This window comes from Martes martes, assembly GCF_963455335.1.
Source record: "Martes martes genome assembly, chromosome: X".
In the NCBI taxonomy this organism is placed as follows: domain Eukaryota; kingdom Metazoa; phylum Chordata; class Mammalia; order Carnivora; family Mustelidae; genus Martes; species Martes martes.
The window spans coordinates 106,842,171-106,866,392 of NC_137897.1; the positions used below are offsets into that span (position 1 = coordinate 106,842,171).

Below are 24,222 nucleotides of genomic sequence, written 5' to 3' on the forward strand. Positions count from 1 at the left end.
CTTTTCGATTAAAAATGGTATTTTTCCTCCCAGCATGTGTATCTGACTCTGAGCTGTGCGTAGGTGTATGGTGTCGGGATTTTTGTTGTTTGTGAATTGTACTGAAATCTGAGTGAGAGATCTTATAAAGTAAAAGACCGTGATTTTTTGTCAACGTACAAACGTTAACATTATCGGGCTTTCTACATAAAACGAAGCCCCACTAGGTGTAGAAAGACAAGTCCATACGTCAGTGGGTCCTACAGGAGGTTGTATGGGAGAGTAGGTGAAATAAACAAGATGACACTGTAAAATTGAATTTGTTCCCATTACTTCTATGCTTCTAATTTCTCCTATACTCCTGTGATTTGCCTAAAACTGTGTTCGTGTTTATTATGTGGTGTAAATGTAGAGATTATACTTTGCATATGAAAAGGGGATCAAGAAGAGACACAACATAACTTCTGCAGTTTTCTTAAGAAACTAAGTCCTAAAAAAAATAAACCTTTGCCGGAGTTTTGGACTGCTCTTTCCCATTCATCTCTATTCCATTGCAAAGCTCTGCGACCACAATGAAAATGTTTCGGAGTCAGCGAGCATGAAGGACTGAGTAAGGATCTGGGGCAGGGTGTTTGCCTTACCGGGTCAACACTTAGTGACTTAATGTAGTTCTACTTTTGACTACCATTGATAATCGAGCAAAGTTATCTTTCACAAACATTGTGAAGAACTAGCCTTATTCACAGGCAGACGAAGCGGCCACGTTTATTTTATTGTCATTTTGAAGGCCCCAGAGAAGGACCCCGGTTGAAAAACCTGTGAACCTGCCAGTGTCTGCAATTCTTCCTTTAAGGAAATCCATTTCTTTCTGGTAAGCAGTGCCCTCTTTCTAAAAAATGGAGAAATACCACATGAGATCCCTAACAACTGGGTGTGTAGTTGGTACCAGATCATCTTTCTGCTTGACTTCTTTAAACCCGATGGGTGCCTAAGTCCTGTAAGAGTGTGACCTAATTAATCTCTGCCCTTGGAAATCAGACAGAAGGTTCTGATTTTCTATCCTCTGCTCCTACTTGCTAAATGCTGTGAGCTTAATAATTGTGATTTCAAACAAACTGTTGTCAATAGATGTGTCAAATTTAGATTTGTGGTTTTAGAAAATGTTTTCTCGGGGCAAATGAAAGTATATGTTTTGCTTGTGTCATTGTGAACTTTTGCTAATGATGTGGCCCGAAAAGGAATACGTATTAACACTAAACTTCACACTTCTGTAAAATTGTTTTACCAAAAGTCGGGGTGCCAATATTGTATTAGTATTAGGCTGGACATTGTAATAAGTGGTGGGAAACAAATAAATATTAAATAAAGCTTTAAAAATGACTTTGTGTAACTTTATATTCTAAAAACAATAGTTCTGACAGAATATAAATGAGAACCCAATTTAATAATAAAACTTAAGTTCTTTTCTTTTAAAAAAATTATTTTAGAGAAAGAGAGAGCATGTATGTGCATGCTAGCAGGGGGAGGGGGAGGGCCAGAGTGGGGGAGAGAGAGGGAGAGAGAATCTCAAGCAGACTCCCTGCTGAGCTTGGAGCCTGACTCAGGGCGCGATCCCAGGACCCTGAGATCATGGCCTGAGCACAAATCAAGGGCCAGCCAACTTAGGTGCCCCTAAATTATTTTCAAGTCACGAATCTCCCAGAGATTTTACTATTTCCTCACTCCAAGTAAAAACTACGTCTTAAAGCACAGCATTTTAGAAATAACTTGTAGAGGGTGCCCGGGTGGCTCAGTGGGTTAAAGCCTCTGCCTTCGGCTTCGGTCATGGTCCCAGGGTCCTGGGATCAAGCCCCGCATCGGGCTCTCCACTCAGCAGGGAGCCTGCTTCCCTTCCTCTCTCTCTGCCTGCCTCTCTGCCTACTTGTGATCTCTGCCTGTCAAATAAATAAAATCTTAAAAAAAAAAAAAAAGGAAAGAACTCGTAGAAGTTCCAGATAACAAAAGCCAAGAAAGCTGTTTAGCAATTGATAAAACTAGAACTCAAAGAACTTTCATTTTCCTCACTCTTAGTAATCCGTAGGTGACTTGGGGGATCTGACATAAAATAATCCCCTAAATGGTTTTATAGGGCATCAGCTCCCCCTCCTAGGGTTGGGGAATTGGGATTAAAATCCATGGTTTCATTTTGTTTTGTTTTTTGGAGGGGGTGGTCTCTTTTTTTTTTTTTCTCAACAGATGATCCTAATTGGAGCCAACCTTATAACTAGGCCCCAATATCCACAATTTCTTTCACACTGCCTATTGTGGTGTGACTATTATTCCAGAAATGTGACTATGGAAGACTTCATTTCTTTGGAGAGTGTCCTAAATGGAGAAAAGGTTGGTACCTGAAAAACAAATTCTGTATACTTCCTAATCTTGCTCAGGGTCTGCCCTGACCCCAGACTTAGAATAAAGGACCATAATAATATGCTACAAAGCAGGAAAACAAAGTCACATACTTAGATATAGCCCAACTGGGCAATGGGTAAGTCTCTGTCACTGAAGTTGAAAGTGCCAGGAAACATTTTAACACTAGCATACCCACTGAAGGTAGCAAATCTCGGTTCAAAGAATTTCTGTGGTTTCAACCATCTTAGGCCAGGGATCCATCAGTCTTTTTGTCAAAAGTAGTTTCTTTTGTTTCCACTAAGTGTTGAGATTACAGGAAATGGGGACAGGAAAATTCCTGAACAGGGTACCAAAAAATCTAGTTTGGTATAGTTCAGTAATCTTCCAGAGTTCCTAAGCCAGATAGGAGACTTCTCTGCTCAAGGAGTCTCTGCTTTTACAAATTAATGTATATTTATTTATTTATTAAAAGATTTTATTTATTTGACAGAGAGAGACACAGCGAGAAAGGGAACACAAGCAGGGGGAGTGGGAGAGGGAGAAGCAGGCTTCCCGCTGAGCAGGGAGCCGGATGCAGGGCTTGATCCCAGGACCCAGGGATCATGACCTGAGCCGAAGACAGACACCCAATGACTGAACCACCCAGGTGCCCCAAGATGATGTATTTTTATCCACCAAGAAGGTCACGGCCTATTAGCCAGGAGTATAGCACATATTGCCCTTAACGGAGGTTGAAGAGAGAAAGATGAAGATATTCAGAGAGAAGCTGGCTGTCTGGGTCCTGAGAACTGGTTGGGCTTCCTGGGTCCTGCAGTGAGACCCATGTACATTCCCATCCGGGAATTTCAGGCACCATCCTGGGAGATCATTAGAATAATAAATATATAATTTTTTGCTTGTTGCCTTGAGTGTTTCCGTGACTTGCAAAAACTCTTGAAAAAGACAAGTTACAAAGACAGAGATGCTTACAGATTACCTGTTAACCAGGGAGTTCATTCTATGAGTTAGAAATAAGTTAGGGAAGTAGGAACACACAGGAACCAGGCCTCACAGAGACAATAGCACTGTTAAAACAACTGTCAGGTCTCATGGCCAAAGAGAGTGCCACTGTAGGTATAAGTGTGCTTAGCTCCCAACTCTACTGCTCCACGATTATGGTGACTCAGTGACCCCTGTCACTGCCTCAGCTTCTCCTCTCACCCTTGGGGAACGTCCCCACAACAGGGACCTGCTCTGCTTATTACCTTCCCTACGTGGGCCTCCCTGCCTCTGTGCCACTCTGACCAGGTCCCTGCCCACCCCATACTCATTCCTGTCCCTGGGAGAGGTGGTTTATTGGCCCATATAACCCAATTCAGTCTAGAACGCAGAGCTACCCTAGCAGGTCACCTCACGGGCCTCTGGGCAGCCTGTGGGCCACGGTGGCTAGGTCACATGGGACCCAGGCATAAGGAACCTTTTTGGTGACCTGTTCAGAGGGGACTGTGGATACAGCAGGCACTCAACGGGTCACGTGCAGTAGTAGGGCTGTGTAGCATATTATCACCTATGTTGTGAAGTCACCCAGGAATGAAATGGGAGCCCAGGAACACATTGCAGAAAACAGCTGTACACTATTTTAGGACCCAGGAAGAAATACTTAGCAATGCTTAAATAAGCGAGCCTAATAAAACTCATGTTATCTATATTATAAAAATGCATGCAAGTTCAGTTCTCTGATAGCCCGCAACAGAACAAAAACTTCACAAAAAAGAAATGGAATTAAAAAAAGAAACCCAAACCCAAGCTACTATTTAAAAACCACTGTTAGGGTTGAAACCATATTCTCACAGCTGGTATTTGGGGAGTTAAGATTTTCTAGAGCCCATACGCAACTGCTATATTTAGAAGCAAAGGTCACTGGAACTGCAGAACTTTCTTCTGGTAAGGTTTCCCCCACCCTCAAATCTGGTTTAAATTTAAAATTTTACCTTTATACATGATGGGTTTACTATTGTTAATTTAAAAAGGAATTAACAAAAACTTTAAAACGGTTGTTTTTTGTGCAACAAGTATGGATAAGAATCATGTACATAAACAAGTGTGTCTCCCTTGAGCGGTGCCCGTCTTGTTGATGGCTGGCTCTCAGGAGCCTAGCACAGTCCCCGGCACTTGGTTGCTCAATAAATTATCCGCCTGATAAAAAAAATTACAAACCTCTTTATTTTCTACGATAAATATGTAATTTGGGGAAAAGCTGTATAGAGGAAAAATATTCTGGGGTTTTCTAAAAGAAAGACAAAAAAACCCGAAGTTACTGGGACAGTAAAGGTGGTGCTTAGATACTTGGAGGTTTTAAGTTTCAGGTCTGGAGCTTGAGCACCTCTGAATCATGGTGTTCAAGAGGAAGGCAACTGCTGCCTCCCCACCCCCTGTCTTTCCAGAGTTGATCTCCAGCCTGAGGAGGTACCAGAGAGATAAAGGAGGGGCCTGAGGCTGGGAAAATAAGGTTGGTTCCCACCCATCGTTCGTTCATTCATTCATTCATTCACTCACTCACTCACTCAATACGCACTAGACACCACACCCTGTGCTAGGAGCTTAGGCCAAGAACAGGACCAAGAGCCAGCGCCGATCCTAGGGAAATCATAAAGAACAAGCGTTTCCCACGCGGAACGGGGAAAGGAGGCCCAGCTTTTTCTCAGGAACACAAACCCATCCCGCCCGCCCCATCCACTCCCCCAAGATGGCGCCCACCTAGTGGGAACATTCCCACGCCCCCGGCTGCCGCCCGCCGCAGCCCCCGCGGAACCCAAGGTCCCCAGGCGCCGCGGCCCCCGCGCCGCCCCCGCCCCGCCCGCGAGGCCCGGGTGGGCTACGGCGCGTGACACCGCCGCGCGAAGGCCGCGCGCCCCCCCGACGCCCCGCCCATAGACCCAGCACCGCCCACCCGCCTGCCCGCGTCGGCGCTTGTTGACGCCACTGGAGGCGTGTCGGCGCGACCCGCGACGTCGCGACGTGCCGGCAATGGCGACTGCGTCAGCCTGAGCGGGCCTCAGTTTTCCAGCAATCTCCTGACGTTGGCGCGAGGGCCGTGGGGGCCGCGGGAGCCGCGGGGGCTGCAGGCGTCTCAAACCCGGTCGGCGGCGGCGGCGGCGGCGCGCGTGCGCCCTCCCGCCACGCCCTCGGTCGAGCCGCTGCGCCGAGGCCCGGTGGAGCGAGCCAGGTGGGCGGCGGCGCGGCCGGGCTGCAAGCTGCGGCGCGCGCGGGCGCGCGCGGCGGGAGGGCGGGCGGAGCGGGGGGCGGCGCGGGCGCCGGGCGGCCCCGACCTCCCGGGGGCTGCTGGGGCGCTGCTGGGAGGCGTGCCGGGGGGCGGCGGGACGCGGGCCGAGCGCGGCTAACCTCCCTTTCTCTGTTAGCCTCCGGCTGCATCTCGGCCTCAGTGCTCCTCTTTGCTCGCGCGAAGCCTGTCCCTTGCCTAAGTCGGCAACATGAGCGGCAACACGAGCGGCAACAACTTGGATGGGAACGACGAGTTTGATGAGCAGTTGCGAATGCAAGAATTGTACGGCGACGCCAAGGATGGCGACACCCAGAAGGATCCCACTGGAGAACCCGATTCTTTCGGGCAGCAGCCGGCTGACACCCCCTACGAATGGGACCTGGACAAGAAGGCTTGGTTCCCCAAGGTAGGAGAGGGGCACGGGCGCCACTGCAGCGCGGGCCCGCCTGGCCGGCCTCGCGAGGCGCCCCTTTTCCGTTTTCTTTGCTGAGGTCCTGAGTTAGAGCCCCATGGATAGTGACGTTTCTTTTTGTTGTTTCTGTTGCGGAACCGATGTATAGAGAAACGTAAATCTTTAACAGAGATGTCTTAAATGTGATTTGATTCTTAAGTCTTTTCTATGCCTTGTTAATTTTGTCTGTGAAGGTCACAGTTGGTTATTGCACCGGTGACTGCTTTTTATTGCAAAGAGGAAAAACACCAGGAGCAAATTTAGTAGCTGTTAATCTCAGATAGCCAACCTCACTTATCCTAGGAATTCTGCTATTTGTTTAGCTTATGTACCTTGTGCAAAAGGCAGCTTCTCGGTTTGAAAAAAAGTAGCGGTGTATATCTCTTTAGGGATTGAACTTTGTCTTGCACCTCTCTTTCCTATCAAATTTTGTCCCTAGGCATGTGTGTTTTAACCATGTAACCACAGGCGCAAAAATAGGGGTGGAAAAGATCTATGTATATTTGTTTAGAGTGCTTGGAAATTGTTTAGTATTTCAGCTTCAAAGTAAAGTAACTGGTGTTAACTTGGTTCTGTAAACTTTGGGGTAAAAGTACCCTGTTAATCAAAGTCTCATGTGTGTGGAAAAAGATACTAGGAGCACACTAATGGACTTGCAAGCTGGTACTTTAAACCGTGTCTCCATTGTGTAATTCGTCGGCTACCCTTAAAATTATTTATTTCAGCCTTTTTATTTTCCATTGTGTATAGGTGTGTATGCTCCATTCCCTCCACATTGTTAAATTTATGATTTTGCTTGTACTGGTCGTGCCAGCTTCAGAGCACATTTGGTTTCTGAGTACCTTTAACAGTAGTCTGATAATGGATTGATTTGTGACTGTTATCTTTTTATGTTATGGAAGCCCATACCTCTTGGAACTGTGAGTTTAAAATTTTCCCCAGTCCTGTGTGTGCGTAACATTGACCAGAATGAAGGAAGAATTCCCATTTCTTTCATTGTGCAACTGTGCTTTATTTTTTTTTCCCCCTAAAAGCCGGGAATATAGATGTGAGTTGAATTCGTTCTTAGTTTCTTCTGACCCTAAATGATAGTGTGATTTTAATTAGTGATGGAGTTAAAATAAACATTAGTTTTACAGTTGTTAGCCCCCGTCTCTTTTTACCAGATCAGTTCCATTTTGTGTGCTGTCTGTATGCAGATAATCAAATATTTAGTGTGTGTATACTTTTGTGTATCTCTGTGCAAAAGAAAAATTGGTCCTGGTATTAGATTATTAGTTGACTGTTGGTTTTGTTCTGTTTTATTGTTATCTGGTATTTCCTTTATTGTATGTACTTGTAGCCTTAGTCAGGTGGACTGTAGAGAGGTAGTGATTTATAAATGAAACAACAAGAAAACGTGCCATCACCACTTAAAATGCCAGTAGTATCTTAGAATTTTGTGCTGATAACCCAAATACCCATTTCTTATTTTTTTATCATTTTATGCACATTTTTCACATAAGGTGACTACTCTGGCATTTACACCATTTACTACAACCGTTATCTGCCGAAGCACTTCTGTGTTCAGTTGTATAAACAAATATGCTGAAATTTAACACTGTATAAACCCTTTATGGGAAGAAATCATTTTTGAATTTCTGTTATCTGTGTGTGTATTGAATTTTTTGTTTAGATCACTGAGGATTTCATTGCTACATATCAGGCCAATTATGGCTTTTCTAACGATGGGGCATCTAGCTCTACCGCAAATGTACAAGAAGTCAGTGCTAAGACTGCAGAAGAACCTCCACAAAGAAAATCCCCTGAACCCAGTGATCCCAAAAAGAGGGGAGAAAAGAGAAAGGCCGAATCAGGCAAGTGGATTTAGCTTGCAAAACAGGAATGTGAAATTTTTAAATGTTAGTATGTGTGTATATGGTTACTGTTTGGAGAATTACAGTAGTTTTGAAGGAACCATAAGATGAGGGTTTTTTTTTTTTTAATTATTTGGGTTCATATAGTGGCTCTCACACTAATTTGCGGGCATTGGGTAGGCTATTTCAATTCGGTGCCTCAGTTTCTTCCTTTGCAAAACAGAGCTGTTATCAAAAGTTCTGTTTGTAAGATAATTTTCTTACATTTTTTGAGCTAATTAAATTGAACTCAAGGCAATTTTGCCTCAGCTTGGCCATGTCTAACACAGTAGATTGGAGTCAGAAGCAACTTACGCATGCAGGGCCTAAAGTCAGTGCAAGGATGAGTTTTTTTCTTTTTAAGGTAGTATCAGAATCATAAAGAACCAGGATAACTAGCCATCCTTTTGTAGACAGGGCTTTGAAACTAATTTAGTGTCCAAAGATCCAAATACTTTGAAAGCTGGACAGTGATTTGAGTTAGTCTCTCTCGTTCTAAGGGTAAGAAAAGTCCTGCAAGTTTCAAGAAACTGCTGCATTGTTAAGATTTCATAATGTGACTCTTACCTTTCTTGCATGTGTGTTTTTTTTTTAATTTTGATTTTTAGGATGGTTTCACGTTGAAGAAGACAGAAATACAAATGTATATGTGTCTGGTATGTGTACTTTTTAATTTTTATTTGTTTGTTTGTTTATTTTAAGTAGGCTCCACACCACCATGGGGTGTGAACTCACCACCCTTAGACCAAGAATTGTGCTCTACCAACTGAGCCAGCCAGGCGCCCCTCCCACCTCTTTTAAACAAATTTAGAGTAGAAAATACTTGATGGTTTGAGATTTTTCACGAAGTGATTTATACTTTTCAGCTTCTCTAAAGTCTATTTTTTATCATTGTGCCCTTTTTTTCTCGTTCAGCAGTTGACATGTGTAAGGGGTATGTTTTGTTTATTACAAAACTAAGAAACATGACAAGCATACAATTTTGTATGCCATCCTTTCTGTCTGCTGTAGGTAACTTAGGGCATCTGCCCCTACAGTGATAGAAGGCTTAAGCAGAACACGATATTTTAAAAAGATTTCATTTATTTATTTGAGAGAGAGAGAGACACAGCGAGAGAGGGAACACAAGCAGGGGGAGTGGGAGAGGGAGAAGCCTGCTTCCCGCTGAGCAGAGAGCCTGACACAGGACTCTATCCCAGGACCCCGGGATCATGACCTGAGCCGAAGGCAGATGCTTAATGACTGAGCCACCCAGGCGCCCCACAAAACGTGTTTTTAGTGTATATTTGAATACATTAAAACGTGACATTTCCTCAATTCTATAGGTGTGAGATTTTTTACAGACATTTAGAAAATCAGATTTGAGCTCATCTAAGTTGTAGATACCTAATTGGTAGAATGCTTAAGTAACCTACACTGTTACTGTACATGCCTTTTGTGATTTTCTCCCTAATGTTACAGGTTTGCCTCCAGACATTACAGTGGATGAATTTATACAGCTCATGTCCAAGTTTGGCATTATTATGAGAGATCCTCAAACGGAAGAATTTAAGGTCAAACTGTACAAAGATAATCAAGGAAATCTTAAAGGAGATGGTCTTTGCTGTTATTTGAAGGTCAGTTATGTGGTCAAATAAGTTTCTTGTATTTCCATTTATAACTCAGAAATCAGGGCTATAATTTCGTATAGATGATAACCAAGACAGAACTACGCAGAACAGGATGTGAAGAAAACTAAAATTTCAGATTGTGCCAGTGTGTATCGCATTGGTGAGGTTTTTTATTTGTCGTAGGAAAATACAGTCTCAGGCCAAGGTATTGTGTAAGTTACGTGCCTGAAGTGCTTCTTTTGTCTTGAAGGAATTCTGACCGCAGAGATCTCTTTAGGACTCTATCGCGTATAATTGACTCAGAACACATTTTAAAAATCCACAAAGAAAAGAAAGCCGGTAACATTTCATTTCCCCACTGGAATGAATGAGACCAGGATTCGGCAAACTCCAGCCCACTGCTTATTTTTGTAAATATGGTTTTATCGAACACGGCCACATTCGTTCCTTCCTTGACTCATTCGTCGGGGGCTGCTTTTGTGTTTCAGCAGCGGAGCTGAGTGGTTGCAGCACACACCACATGGCCCACAAAGCCTAAAATACTTACTAAGTGGCCCTTTACAAAAAAGTTTTCTGAGCCTTGAATTCAGCTGTGAAGGAGAGGATAGCCGTGCTTGCTCTTTGATGTATTTGGAATGGGAGAGAAGAGAGATCGGTATTAATAGAAATTTGCAGAAATTTACATGTTCATGGTCCCATCAGTTAATTGCACGGGGAAAGCTCAGTGTCAAAGACAGGCACCATTTCCAGAACCTCTCTCACCTTAGGGGTATGTTTTATGCATTATCATAGAATGCAGGAGAAATGTGCACAATGATGACGTGTGCCTATGTCATGGAAGGTGAAAATAATTACAAAGTAAAATCAAACTTATTAAACAACAGTACCAACACCACAGGTGTGTTGTTGAGTGTACAGCATTTCGGTGAAATCAGAAAGGGGTAGGGTGAAGCCAACAGTTTTGAATCTGGTTCTTGAACGTGAATGGGCCATCTGTGAGTAGGGCCATTATAGGTAGTAAATAATTTTCAAATACAAGGAGAGTTGCGAGTTTTACAAGTTCTTCAAGGGTTATTAAAAATCTGTGAACAGATTCTTACGGAATTTGAATGAATTTTCTACTGTTTTAAAGAGAAAAAATGGGATTTTGAGTAAGTTGATAAAAAGTGCAAGATTGGCCAACCAGTAAATTAAGTTCCAAAAATATATAACTAAGGGACACCTGGGTGGCTCAGTCAATTAAACATCTGACCCTTGGTTTCGGATCGGGTCATGATTTCAGGGTTGTGAGGTGGAGCCCCGCATTGGGCTCTGTACTCAGTGTGGAGTCCTCCCTCTTTCTCCCTCCTCCTTCCTTCCTCCTCCTGTCCTCCTCCTTCCCTCCTCCCTTTCTCTTTCCTTCCCCTCTTTTCCTCCTCTCCTCCTCCCCACCCACTCATGCTCACATGCTCATGGGCATGCACTCTCTCTCTCTAAATACAATCTTTTAAAGATACATAATTGTTCTAAGATCCATATTTGATTGTGCAGCTAAGTTCAGTTATTTTTTGTTTTCCTCAGGTCCTCAGATCTTTGACTCTGCATAGGGCTGACAGAATCCACAAGTGTATTTAATATACAAGTCGTCAGATAATCACCCTCACATTATATCACAGACCTACATTTTAATAGGTGAACAAAGGAATGAAAGGCTGGCTATGCTATCCCCAGTTCTTTGAGTCATCTAGTCTTTTAAGAAGGAATACTTAAGAATTTTAAAACGAATGTACCTTAGAAATCACACAAGTCCATCTGCCTCCTTGAGAAATTGAGACTCCAAGAGGCAATACTAACGATTCCAATAATAATGTAATTTATTGAGCACCTGCTGTATGCCAGTCCCTTTCCTTTATGTCCATTCTTTCATTTGATTTTGTCAAGAACCCTGCAGAGAAGGCATTTCTCTTCCCATTTTACAGATGAAGAAATTGAATAACTTGCCCAAGTTCACAAAGCTGGTTGAGGACAGCTATGTCTAGAGTGCAGGTTTCCTGATAAGGCAGCCTAGAGTTCTTTATCTCAAAGGAGGTAGTTATGATGAAGTCTTTATTGTATGTATAGTCATCGTTCGTCCAAAAAAACCTCCCAGAGTTCCATTGCAGCATGTAAATTCCTGACTCTTTCATTTTACCTTTACAAAGAGGGAATCTGTGGATCTCGCATTAAAACTTTTGGATGAAGATGAAATTAGAGGCTACAAATTACATGTTGAAGTGGCCAAGTTTCAGCTGAAGGGGGAATACGATGCCTCAAAGAAGAAGAAGAAGTGCAAAGACTACAAGAAAAAGCTGTCTCTGCAACAGAAGTTTGTGTCGTTTTTCCCTTTTTGAAAGATTTCATACACATATCCTAGAGTATGTCTTTGGTATAGCCCCCTACCTAGTTCTGTTCCGTCAAATGTACGTATATGTTATTTTCAAAGAATTTCATTAGATCATCAGAAACCTTCAGTTATTTGTACCATAGAATGATCTGGCAATGGCGGTTTTTTTTCCTTTTCTGGGGCATTTACTTGTAACACCGCACGGGCTTCAGTGAGATGAGAGGGCCGTCTCTTTGGAAGAAGTCGAACATCAGACTAAATAAAATAGTTTCGGCTTGTGTAGCAGAGCCCTTAGTTCATTTTTGATGTGGATTGACAGCCGCTCCCCCCCCCCCGGGAGCTAAAGCATTAAGTGCTTTGTTTTATTGGAGTGGGTTCTGAGAGCATTTCTAACGCTGCTCAAACCAAAGATACGGTGATCACACAAGAGTTTAGTTGTGATTGCCTGTAGTTTTTACAGGGATAGTTAGACTAGATCCCTACCAATTTTATATAAACACCTGTCCAGTAAAATTTAAGATTGCGTAACAGAGTAGTTTTACATACTTCAGTGTGATCATAAAATGCCTAAAAACCAATACAATTTTGAACTTACTTTTTGCCCTCAAAAGTGTAGTCGTGCATACCAGACAGACAGAAATACTAAATAATTGGCACTTTCCTGTAAGAGTCTTATTAGAATGTCTGTAACCAGACTGCAATTCTGAGAAAAGATCCACTCTGGGGATTTCAGACCCTGGGTCCGTCTTTGCGCCACCCATTACTGTTACTACTTCAGAAAGTCTCCCAGTGGGAACTGGGACTAAGCTGCATACGGGTATTTTGGAATCAAATAATTAGTATCATTAAGTACTCGATAAAGGAGGATTGTAGCAGCTCCGTTTCTCCTCTCCCACAAGTATGAAACAAAATTGAGTTTCTCATTCCTGCTTTATCACATTAGGCAGTTGGACTGGAGACCTGAGAGACGGGCTGGCCCATCCCGAATGCGCCACGAGCGAGTCGTCATCATCAAAAATATGTTCCATCCGATGGATTTTGAGGTATGAGGTGATATTCCCGCTGACGGAAACGTTGATGTGCTTTCTTTCAAGGGAGCCCAAAGCTTGCCTCGCCCCCGTGTTGCTCCTGCCCCATCCTACACAACCACATAGCTGGCCAGGTAGGAAAATAGAGCGAAGTAAGAGTCCATCAGAGTGTCCTCCTAGTCCCCCAGGGGACACCGTTTAACGCCCACACTCCAGCCGCATGTGGCAGCGACTTGAGGAAATCATTATAAAAACATCACTGAACGATTTCTGGGCACTGCTTGCGGATTTTGAGTGCATTTCCCCAAGGGCAGGCTGGTTTCGGTGGGGAGTCATTTCCCACTTGCAAATGAGAACTTCGCTTTGGGACTATAAATCTGATCGTTAAAAAAAAAAAAACCAAAAACAAAACCCTCGGGTTCCTGAAGTACGGCTCCCGATATTTAAATGGTGATGGTGGCTTTTCGAGACCTGACTTGTACACAGTGCCTTCGTGGTGTCGGGAGGACTTCATGATACTCACTGTCCATGTAAACTTCTTACTAAGAGCAGCAAGTGAAAGTGACCGCAGAACGAAGAGCTGGGGGGTGCGGGAGGTGTACGAGGCCTAGACCGCCGCCGCCGCCGCGGCGCATTGCGCTGCCTCCTGCCTCTTACTCTGGTCGGTGTTTCCCACAGACCCGTGGCCGCATTTGTGGAAGAACAAGGCTTTATTCTCTGCCTGGAATCTGAAAGTAGTGATCACCAGCTGCACTCGAGGTAGAGAAAGGCAACAAGTAACCATAAAGAGAACACATGAGAAAAAAAAAATTTCATACTGTACAGCTCCAGGTTTACAAATGATCTGTTTGCGCCCGAAGCCCCCTCTTAGTCCTTCTGTGCTTTGAAACAAGGAGAACACCAGTTTCATTGCAGCCCCTCCGGAGAGGACCCAGGAGTGGTCTGTGGAGCTTGTCCGGGCCGGTAGTGATGTGATACAGTTCATGGTGTACCTTGGGTTCACGGTGTACCCATGGGGGGGGGGGTCTGCGTATCTTTCGAGGTCACTGGAGAGATATATGTGGTCAATTTGTAACACTGGATGTCCCTTCTGAGTAGAATTCTAAAGAATCTTGAAACAGGCTTTGAAACATTCTCCCTGCTAGGTAGGGATTTGAAAGGAATTTGTAACTGGATCAGGGTGTCTGGTCTACTAGGTACACGTCCGGATTTCTTACAGTTCATCTCATTTTATCCGCCACGTAAACAACTGCCTTTTTCAAAATTACATGACCTGTTAACGTCTATGACTTACATCCTTGATGCACGCGTTCCATACTTGCAATGCTCGAATGTGAATGTTAATGCAATCTTAAGGCAAATTATCCAGAGCCTCGGTAAGTAGAAGTCTGTTGCATAATTAGGTATGTGTGTTTTGCCCCCTGCCTTGCTCATTGACCACCTAACCTGAATCTGGCGATCACATTGTGCAAACTTCGTTTTCCCAAGCTTCACGAGCATCCTTTCCTCCGGAAAGCCACCTTCACTTTATTTTGACCCCTACAAATTCCTCCAGTGGATGGCTTTAAGGATAGAAGGTTCACGCTTGTAACCTCTTTGTTCTTTTTTCAAACGCTCTTAACTGTTTTTTTGTGTGTGTAAACTTCACCTTGGAGTTACAGAGCCTTTAAATTACCTGTTGAGCCTAAGTCATCTTACACTTCTATTTTCATTTATACCAGTTTGAAAACGTGTTCATAACGTTTATCATTACCCGAAATAACCGGATCTCCTGTGCTAGAATGTGAGCTCCGTGAGAGCCAGGGCTCTGTCCCCCCGTTTGCTCTTGTATTCCCAGCGGTTAGAATTCTGCCTGGCATACAGTAGACCCTCAGTATGTATTTATTTTACAAACCCTCAATATTTATATGAAGAAAAAGTGAAAGCATGATTGCATGAGAGCCCTGTTACAAGGCAGAGTCCTTCGCTTCACTCCTCGGATAACACGTTTTCTCTTGAGCATCTTTGCAAATGAAGGAAAGTGTTCTTTTCAAACGCTCAGAGGGCAGGGAGGATGAGCTTCTAGAGCTCTCATACGGAGAAACCCTCGGGTGCTGTCCCTGTCCGCCTGTCTGCCTGCCCTTGTGCGGTCTGCCAGCTCCATGAGAGCCTGTCAGACAGAGGGATCTTGTCATGCGTTTGGTGGTTTTTGTTTTTTTTTTTTGAAGGTTGATTGATTTGCTTTAGAAGAGAGAGCAAGCGTGCACGCGAGCGGGGGGAGGGCAGAGGGAGAAAGAGAAAGTGCTTGGTTTTTGTTCCTGGTCTCTGCGGACCTGAACTTCAAAGTGCGTCAGTATAAATCTGTCCAGCGTAGTGACTGTCCAGTAGGGTAGACTCCGGCCGCATGTGGTTATTTAAATGTAACCGAAATGAAAGAAAGCTAAGAATGGAATTCCTCAGTCCTGCCAGCCCTTTGTATCCGATAATGCGGATCCTCGTTTGTCACCGCAGGAAGTTCTGTTGGACACCGCTGGTGTAGACGCTGTAGGGCTCGTACGGGTGTGAGGCCGGAAAATGTGCTACTGGACGTTTTGAGGGGAGTGTTTGGACTAAAGATTCCATGTGAAAACAGAAACGGACTCGTTGGGCTCCTGGGGTGTCAGAAAGAAATCAGATTTTAGGGGGCAGGTGCAATGTATTTTCACTCCACAAAGAGTTGACCAGCGTGAGAAGCGAAATAACTAAAAATACTCTTTGGTTATCAGGGTGAACAGTGCAAAGGCTGATATTTTTAAGGCAACTTCAGAGGGTTTTCAATATTTAATTTAATGCCTTATTTAAAAAGGCATGCCTGGGGGTGCCTGGCTGGCTCGGGCAGGAGAGTGTATGACTCTTGATCTCGGGGTTGTGGGTTCAAGCCCCACTCGGGGTATAGACATTACTATAAAAAATCAATAAACTTTAAAAAATAAGTAAGTAAAGCTGCATACTTGGCCCGTTTGAATACCAGGAGTGGAAGAACCAAAACTGTGTGTTGCAAATGCAGATTTCTCATTCATACCAGCACTGGCCAACAAACCGAATGTGAGCCACACGCGTAGCTTAGATTTTTCCAGGAGCCACAGTTTAACTAGAACACAAAATAGGGGAAATTACTCTTAGTAATGAACCTTATTTAACCCAGTATAACCAAAATATTTTTTTAATTTTAACACGTGACATAAAAATACTAACGAGTTACGTTGTTAACCCTTTGGTACTAAATCTTCAAAATCTGGTGTTCGTGTCACACTTGGAACACACCTGAATGGGAACTAGCCACATTTTAAGTGCTCAGTGGCCACATGTGGTTAGTGGCCACCATCGTGGCCAGTGTAAGTTTAGATTGGAAAGGAATGAGAAATATGCTTTATTTCTTCTGGGAAAACAGAACACCACCACCACCACCTCCCCCAAAAAAATTAGGAGTATTGAGCAGGAAGGTTTCAGTGCATCTGTCTGATTTTCATCTCAAGTCTGTTGCTTGCCAAGTGTTACGTTTAGAAATTTGACATTCTTAGCTATGTTAAAGAGTTTTCCTAGAGGAGGGGATTATTATCGTTAAGCTTCAGGCTACTATACAGCAGTGATGCTGTATTAGCTTTTCAAGCTGGTATAAATGAAAACGGAAGTGTAGGAAGATTTTGGCTAAAATCTGGTATCCTTGTAGAAAAAGTGCTGAGACTTTGCTACAGAAATAGAGTGAGTGGTGCGCCCCCCCCCACACACAATGGAATCACCCTTAAATTTGTTAAATATTTTGAAATAGTATTTTGTATGTTTTTACTATAATACTGATTTCCCTTGGTGAATAAAGTTAAGGTATTTGGAGTGGTTTTTTTCTAACTCTAAAAAAGCTTTTTATTGACTATTCACCATGTGGAAACACCTGTGCTGGGTTCTATGAGGCAGACGAAACATTTAGACCAAATTCCTGCCTTCGCAAAGCACACACACAGTCTGATAGCAGCTGACCACACACACCCCTCAAGGCCACCACATGCCTTTTATGCTCCGGTTCCCATTCCTCTCAACAGCATCTTCTCCAAAATGAGATTTTATAAGTGGGGGCAATCCAGCTGTACTTTTAGAAGGCTCAGATTTCTAGGATTCTCTTTTATTTTAAATTTGATGTCAGTATCTGCCTGCCAGCTCCTTATTTTTGCTTTTTGAGAGAACTTTAGGAGGGAAAAGGCACTTTTTTTTTTTTGTTCTTTGTAATTCTTTAGTTGGTGAGGAAAATAAAAACCCGTGAGCAAGATGAGGTTGAATGTTTCCTAAAAAGCGTAAGTCTACTCTAGTAGAAGTTCATATGTAGGATGTTTTGTTTATATGTGTGTGTAGTTGCAATTCAGGTCGCTGATGTAACATTTTGTGAGCCCTTTTCATGCACTGGGACTTGCAGAGAGACTGGCTAATTCCTCCAGATGATTTGAAGTCCTTTTGTTGTGGGGCGGAGAGTCCACCCAAACCCAGGACCACCAGAAGCAGCAGCATTTGAATGCTCCTAATAGACTCACAGTTGCAAGAAATCAACAGCTTAAGAATGTATTTTTTTAAAAGATTTTATTCATTTGAGCGAGCGGGTGCAGAGGGAGAGGGAGAAGCAGACTGCTGAGCAGGGAGCCCAACATGGGGCTTGACCCCAGGACCCTGAGATCACAGCCTGAGCCAAAGGCGGACGCTTAACAGACTGAGCCCCCCAGGCGCCCCAGGAATGTATTGTGTGCTTATTAGCAGCTCTTTATTTGTGTGGTTCTGTTGCAGTGTGGTAGGAGAGGAGATGAACAGGAATCCTTTTAAGGGAGGTTTACCCTGTGAGTTAAAATAGAATCTTGGAAGCACAAAGAACTATCTTAGAACACTTAGTCAATGCAAGGGATAGATGTCTCCCCATTACAGCATTTCTGTAAATAGGAATCCATGCAAAACCCAAAGCAGAGAGCTCTCTGGTCAGTACAGTCACGATGCCCATGCAGAAGAGGAATTAGCAGTGTCCGACTTTGTATGTGCCGGAGGACCTTTTTCCTGCGCTTACAGCTGCTGTTCTTTGGGATTTCCAGCCCTCCTCCCCTGCCCCCCTCCCCTCTGCTCCAGCACGGTCCCGCCGCCGCCCCCCATGCTTAGCCATGCTTAGCCGTTCCCTCCAGCTGGAAGCAGGGCCACCCCTGTAGCAGCGACTGCAGCTTTAGTGATCTGACGTCATTTGGTTTTGACTTTTTAAAATTTTGGAGCCCGCAGACAAGAGTAACTACTTCTAAGTAAAACCTTTTTCTGTACGCTGGTTTGTCAAAGCAAGAAATTTGATTTCTCAGGGTTTATATTTAAAGAAGGGGGCAGATCTGTTTTAATCGTGTGTATGTTTGCAGGATGATCCATTGGTGCTGAATGAAATCAGAGAAGACCTTCGAGTAGAGTGTTCAAAGTTTGGACAAATTAGGAAGCTCCTTCTCTTTGATGTAAGTTTGTGGTTTAGACAAATGATCCGTAAGCAATTGTTCTTTCCATTTGATAAGTTCTTCCCAGGTGGCAGTATGTCCCCGACTTTGGATTCATGTTTTTGTATGGTAGGTCTGCTATCTTGTGGTAGTCCTCTGTTAGCAATAATTAGATGAACGTGGATCGGAAGTCAGGGCCTTGGTAGACTCGGTATGCCTCGGTGATTTCCCGTTATTATCACTCTGGAGTATACGATCGGGTGAAAGGAAGTACGAGAAAGACGTGTGAGACCTTGTGGTTCCCTGTTGGCCCACCTTTCCCCACCTTTGTGAATTATTCTCCTCCTCCATGTTTGAAGAACAACAATCAAGCAAGATATTTGTCTGTTCCCGTTCCTACTCTTTGTACTTCCAAGATCAACACATAATAATGAAAAGAGTCGCCATGTATTGATTGCATATGAGCTACTGTGTGTGTTACCTCCTTTAATCCTCACGATCGTTTGAGGTAGGTGCATACTATTATACCCATTTTACAGATGAGGAAGCTGGAAGTTTTAGAGATTGAGTGAGCTCCTTGCTCAAGGTCATTCTGCTGTTAAGTGGCACAGAGCCAGAATTTAAACCCAGGGCTATTTGACTGGACAGTCCACACTCATTAACAACTATACCATCTTGCTTCTCTTTAGGCGGTGTTGTCAGCAGAAGCATTTCCGAGGTCGCCGTGCTTGGTTCTTGCTAAACAAGATTAAGCTAAAGAAGCAGCTAGCTTTGGGGCGCCTGGGTGGCTCAGTCCGTTAAGCGACTGCCTTCTGCTTGGGTCATGGTTGCCGGGTCCTGGGATCGAGCTCTGCATCAGGCTCCCTACTCAGTGGGGAGTCTCCTTCTCCCTCCGTCCCTCCCCCTGCTCATGTGCTCTTTCTCTCTCTCTCTTTCAAATAAGTAAATAAAATCTTGAAGAAAAAAGAAGCAGCTAGCTTCAAGTAGCTGGCTGGTGTACAAAGGAAGAATGGCTTCATACACAAAACCTTTAAGCTTAAATCATCAGAACACTCCTGCGTACCGGTTTTGTCAGATGTGTATGCTTTATTTTTAGTTTTCTCATTCATTCCTTCTTTTTCCTCCCTTTCTAGAGACACCCAGATGGTGTGGCCTCTGTGTCCTTCAAGGATCCAGAGGAAGCCGATTATTGTATCCAGACTCTTGACGGAAGGTGGTTCGGGGGCCGTCAAATCACTGCCCAGGCATGGGATGGAACTACAGATTACCAGGTAAATTCCGCAACTGTCGAGGGCACAGAAATTGTATCGTTACTGACAAACACTGATCTAGTGGTCCTTCAAGATAAGTTTTGGGTTCAATGCAATCTATTTAATGTAATAATACTTCTGAATTATACTTTGCGTTCAGAGCATAGAAAGAAAAATGTTTCAGTCTTTTAGCTTATAAGCCTGAAATTTTGAGGCATGCATAGAAGAATGATAAGTGAAGCACGGAGAGAGTTCAAATATTAACTTTTTCACTGGTGAAACATTTCTGCAGGACTGTGGTGTTGGGCATTTTTTTTAAACGATCTTAAGACCAACTCTAGTGAACGGATGCGTAAAGTTTTGAAAACCGAAGATAAGGAAATGCTCTGATTTCCTAAGAAGAGATGCCTTATGAAATCAGGACACTTGTGTCGGTATCAGAAGTATGTAGGGAGATTACTTCTTTGTGCCCCAAACTTACCTTAATGGCAATTCCTATTTCTCCGCAGGTGGAAGAGACCACAAGGGAAAGGGAGGAGAGGCTGAGAGGATGGGAGGCTTTCCTCAATGCTCCCGAGGCCAACAGAGGCCTTCGGCGTTCGAATTCCGTTTGTGCTTCGGAAAGGGCAGGGCCTTCTAGAGTAAGGCATTTTTCGGAGCACCCTAGTACATCGAAAATGAATGCACAAGAAGCCGCAAATGAAATGGCGTTCGAAGAACCTATCGATGAAAAGAAGTTTGAAAAAACCGAAGACGGAGGAGAATTTGAAGGCGATGCTTCTGAGAAAGATGCCAAAGAAAGTGGCCCCGAGAAAGAGGCTGAAGAAGGCTGCCCCCAGAAAGAATCTGAAGAAGGCGGCGTCAAGACAGAGTCCGAGGAAGGCTGCCCCAAGAGAGAGCGCGAAGACGACTACCCTGAGCGAGAGCCTGGAGAAGGCAGTCCTGCGAAAGAGTTTGAAGAGGGTAGCCCTAAAACGGAGGCTAAAGAGAATGGCCCCGAACAGGAATCCAAAAAGAAGAGGCTCAAAAATGATTTTGAAGAGAATGGCCTTGAAAAGGAGTCTGACCAAGATGGCCCCAGCAAAGAGTATGAAGGGGAGGAGAGCCCCCAAAAGGAGTCTGATGAAGACGACTCAGAAAGGGAATCCGAAGACGACGACTGCTCTGAAAAGCAGTTCGAAGAGGGCTCCGAGAAAGAGTTTGAAGAGAACGGCCTGGAGAAGGATTTTGAGGAGGAGGGCTCCGACAGGGAGTTCGGCGAAAACCTTCTCGATCGGGAGTTCGACGACAATGACTCCGACAAGTCGGAATTTGGAGATAGCAGCTCCGAAAGAGTGTTCGAGGATGAAGTCTCCGAGAGAGAGTTTGACGAAGAGTCCGATGACAAGGAAGAAGGGGAAGACACATACGAAAAGGTGTTCGATGACGAGTCGGATGAAAAAGAGGACGAAGACTACGCAGATGAAAAGGGGCTCGAAGATGCTGATGAGAAGATGTTTGAAGACTCCGATGACAAAGAAGACGAGGAAGGCGTCGAGGTAAAGGAAGATGAAGAGGTGGACGAGAAGATGTTCGAAGAAGACGATTCCAACGGGAAGCTGTTTGACGACGAGGATTCCAGCGAGAAGCTGTTCGACGACTCCGACGAGAGAGGGACAGTGAGGGGCGTGGGGAATGCGAAAGATGAAGGGCCCCTGTCCACAGGCAGCAGCTTCGTCCTCAGCAGCGACGACGACGTCGAAGACATTTAATCTCTTCAACTTGCTTTGTAGGGAGCTTCCTCCATCCGCGTTCAGCCCACGCTCTGGGGTCATTGCTAGTAGTGCTACATGAACGTGTGCCTAGTGGTAGGAAACCAGCAGAATAACGCATTGAAGTTTTCACTGTTACCTGTACTTGATCTTAAATCTGTGTTAATTGGCCGTTCAGGTAAAACTTCCTAGTATAATGCAAGTCAGCTGGGTACTCGTCCTTTGTCAGATTTGTTAAACGCATGCGGAATAATATTTTTTAAAGTATTCTGATTGAAGTTTGTGATAATTCCAAAATAAAAACAAGTTGTTAATATGCTGAAACTGGAGAACTGGACTTGCGTTACGTTGCATTTTAAATTCTTGCTGTTGCTTTATTCATACTAAAGTGTGGTGTTTGTGAGGACTTGATAAAGCTAAAGCTCGTAGGAGTCTTCTTGCTTCCAGCTTCCGTCAGCACTTACATCCCCGTTTCCCCTCCCTACCCCAGAACATGTTACTAAACTTACAAGGTAAATAACACTCTGGAGTTGTTCCCCGCCTAGTCCTTGTGAGCTACTTTCACTTGTTTTCTTTCCCACCCTCTTGCTGCGAAAACGGACTCTGAGATGTGCGAAAGTCGACTCCCGGAGGTCCCAGCTTCCGGTACTGGAAATACGGAGGAGATTAGAATTCTCCAGTGTACTGTGGGGGCCCCTTGAGAAGCTGATTGGAGTCATGGGACCTTTCCCCAGAAAAATGTGTGCACACACTACACAGCTTTTTTTGTATACACTTTTCAGAGGTTCATGGATCCCCTGGAGTTCAAGATCTACTTGTATCATGCATACTTCGGTTTTTTTGTTCTAGATTCATGGTGCCTAGTACTGTGCTGAGTTGTGTAGTCCCAATAAAAATTGGAGTCTTTCTTGATTGTGCTTTCCAAATTAAGTATTGGTGAATTGACTTCTGCTGTAGCATTAAGAAGTGACTCTCGTGAAGTAGAAGCATTAAAATAAACTGCATTGGTGCTTTTTCATTATACCGTCTGTAAGTGTAATTATTGCCCTTTTCAGACCCCCCCCCAAAAAAAAGAGTCCTTGTATTTCAAGCCAAGGCTGAGAATTTAGTGGTTGATGTCTGGGATTTCTTAAAATCTCGGGATTTTCAGGGCACCTGGGTGGCCCAGTGGGTTAAGCCTCTGCCTTCGGCTCAGGTCATGGTCTCGGGCTCCTGGGTCCTGGGATGGAGCCCCGCATCAGGCTCTCTGCTCAGCAGGGAACCTGCTTCCCCCGCCCCCGTGTCTCTGCCTGCCTCTCTGCCTACTTGTGCTCGTTCTCTCTCTGTCATATAAATAAATAAAATCTTAAAAAAAAAGAAATCTCGAAATTTTCACCAAGGACAAATCCATAAGAGCTAAAGAAAGGTAAATACAGAAAAGTGGCAGACCAAACTCATGTTCCCTTTAAAGGTATAAGCCAGAAGCATTTACACATTCCCTTTATTGGAGGATTGGTTTCCTGAGGGGTGGGCTGCGGCTTCCCTTCCATACGCGATGGTTGGAACACATTACAACACAGGTGAACTCCCAAGACCATTAGAAGGGGGGCTGTTTCCTTTCTAAATTTGCTCTCCCCATTAATTTGGTTGATAGGAAATACTCATGCTCTTTTTATATAAACACCCTGGAAGCAAAGGTCACAAATAGATGTCAAATGATAAATGATTTGGGAGGTGATATTGACAGACATTAAGAGTCCTCCACACACACAGTCACCCGCTTCCTAAGTAGCTGGGTCTTACTTGTCCCGATGATGGAGTTTTTTGAGGCAACACGTCCTGGTAGCAAAAGAACAACAATCCAAAGGGTGGGTTTTAAGCACAGCAAAGCCCAACAATTACCTGACAGTCTAACCTTGATGTTTCTTAAGACTATGTTGCTTCTGTAAATATCCAATAATGTATCCCATCCGAAGGCATGAACCAGGAGGGAGGCATGAACCAGGAGGGACAGATGCCTTCACAGGGCATGAGTGCCCTGCTGTCCTGAGTGCCTCGTGTAGGAATAAACTCAAAACTCCATGTTAGGGGGCGCTTGGGTGGCTCAGTGGGTTAAGCCGCTGCCTTCCGCCCGGGTCATGATCTCAGGGTCCTGGGATCGAGCCCCGCATGGGGCTCTCTGCTCAGCAGGGAGCCTGCTTCCTCCTCTCTCTGCCTGCCTCTCTGCCTGCTTGTGATCTCTCTCTGTCAAATAAATAAATAAAATCTTTAAAAGGAAAAAAAAAAAAAAAACTCCATGTTAGGAGAGCGCGATCTTACCAACCTTGCAATATTCACAAGATATTTGAAGTTATTCCTGCTCTCTACAAAAGAAAGCTGACAGGGCAAATTTGGAGTAATTTGTTGCAAAGGTCTCTGTTTCTCTCCTCCTTCTGTGATGATAACCCTGGGTTCTTTCTGAAGCCCCGACGGGCCAAATCTGGTCCATTTGGAAGCCATTGCCTCTTCCTTTTAAGAGAAATTATTTTTCTGGTGTCAATTATTTGGGTATTCTGAGGCTTGGAGACCTGGTAGGAGATAGCAGATTTTCTGAATATGCCTTTCTCAAATAATGTGAATCTTTAAGTAAACCCAACATTTCAGAGGAATGCCCAGAAGTGCTCTTAATTCATTTGAACAAAGCCAGGGCTTGGAGAGTAGGAAGAGGCTTTTAAATGTGCCTCTTGTGAGTATTAGCCAGTATTCTTAGATACTAGCTTTTCCTTAATGGAGTCTCACAAGCTGCATGCTGTTTTGTTGCTGTTTAGA

The 24,222-nt window shown here is 44.1% G+C and overlaps 1 protein-coding gene across 2 annotated transcripts; it reads left to right on the forward strand.

The window, feature by feature from the left end:
• The first annotated feature begins 5,330 nt into the window (after positions 1-5,330).
• HTATSF1 (HIV-1 Tat specific factor 1) lies at positions 5,331-22,463 on the forward strand. Of its 2 annotated transcripts, XM_080795113.1 has the most exons (10): positions 5,331-5,575; positions 5,769-6,038; positions 7,759-7,939; positions 8,587-8,634; positions 9,440-9,594; positions 11,769-11,932; positions 12,894-12,993; positions 18,366-18,455; positions 19,568-19,705; positions 20,194-22,455. In XM_080795113.1, exons 2-10 carry the CDS (start codon positions 5,841-5,843, stop codon positions 21,433-21,435), a joined length of 2,316 nt encoding a protein of 771 aa, XP_080651239.1. In that variant the 5' UTR covers positions 5,331-5,575; positions 5,769-5,840; the 3' UTR covers positions 21,436-22,455. The 2 variants fall into 2 exon arrangements, with proteins under 2 accessions (XP_080651239.1, XP_080651240.1); XM_080795114.1 differs by lacking the exon at positions 18,366-18,455 and having other exon boundaries at positions 20,194-22,463.
• Positions 22,464-24,222: the final 1,759 nt, after the last annotated feature.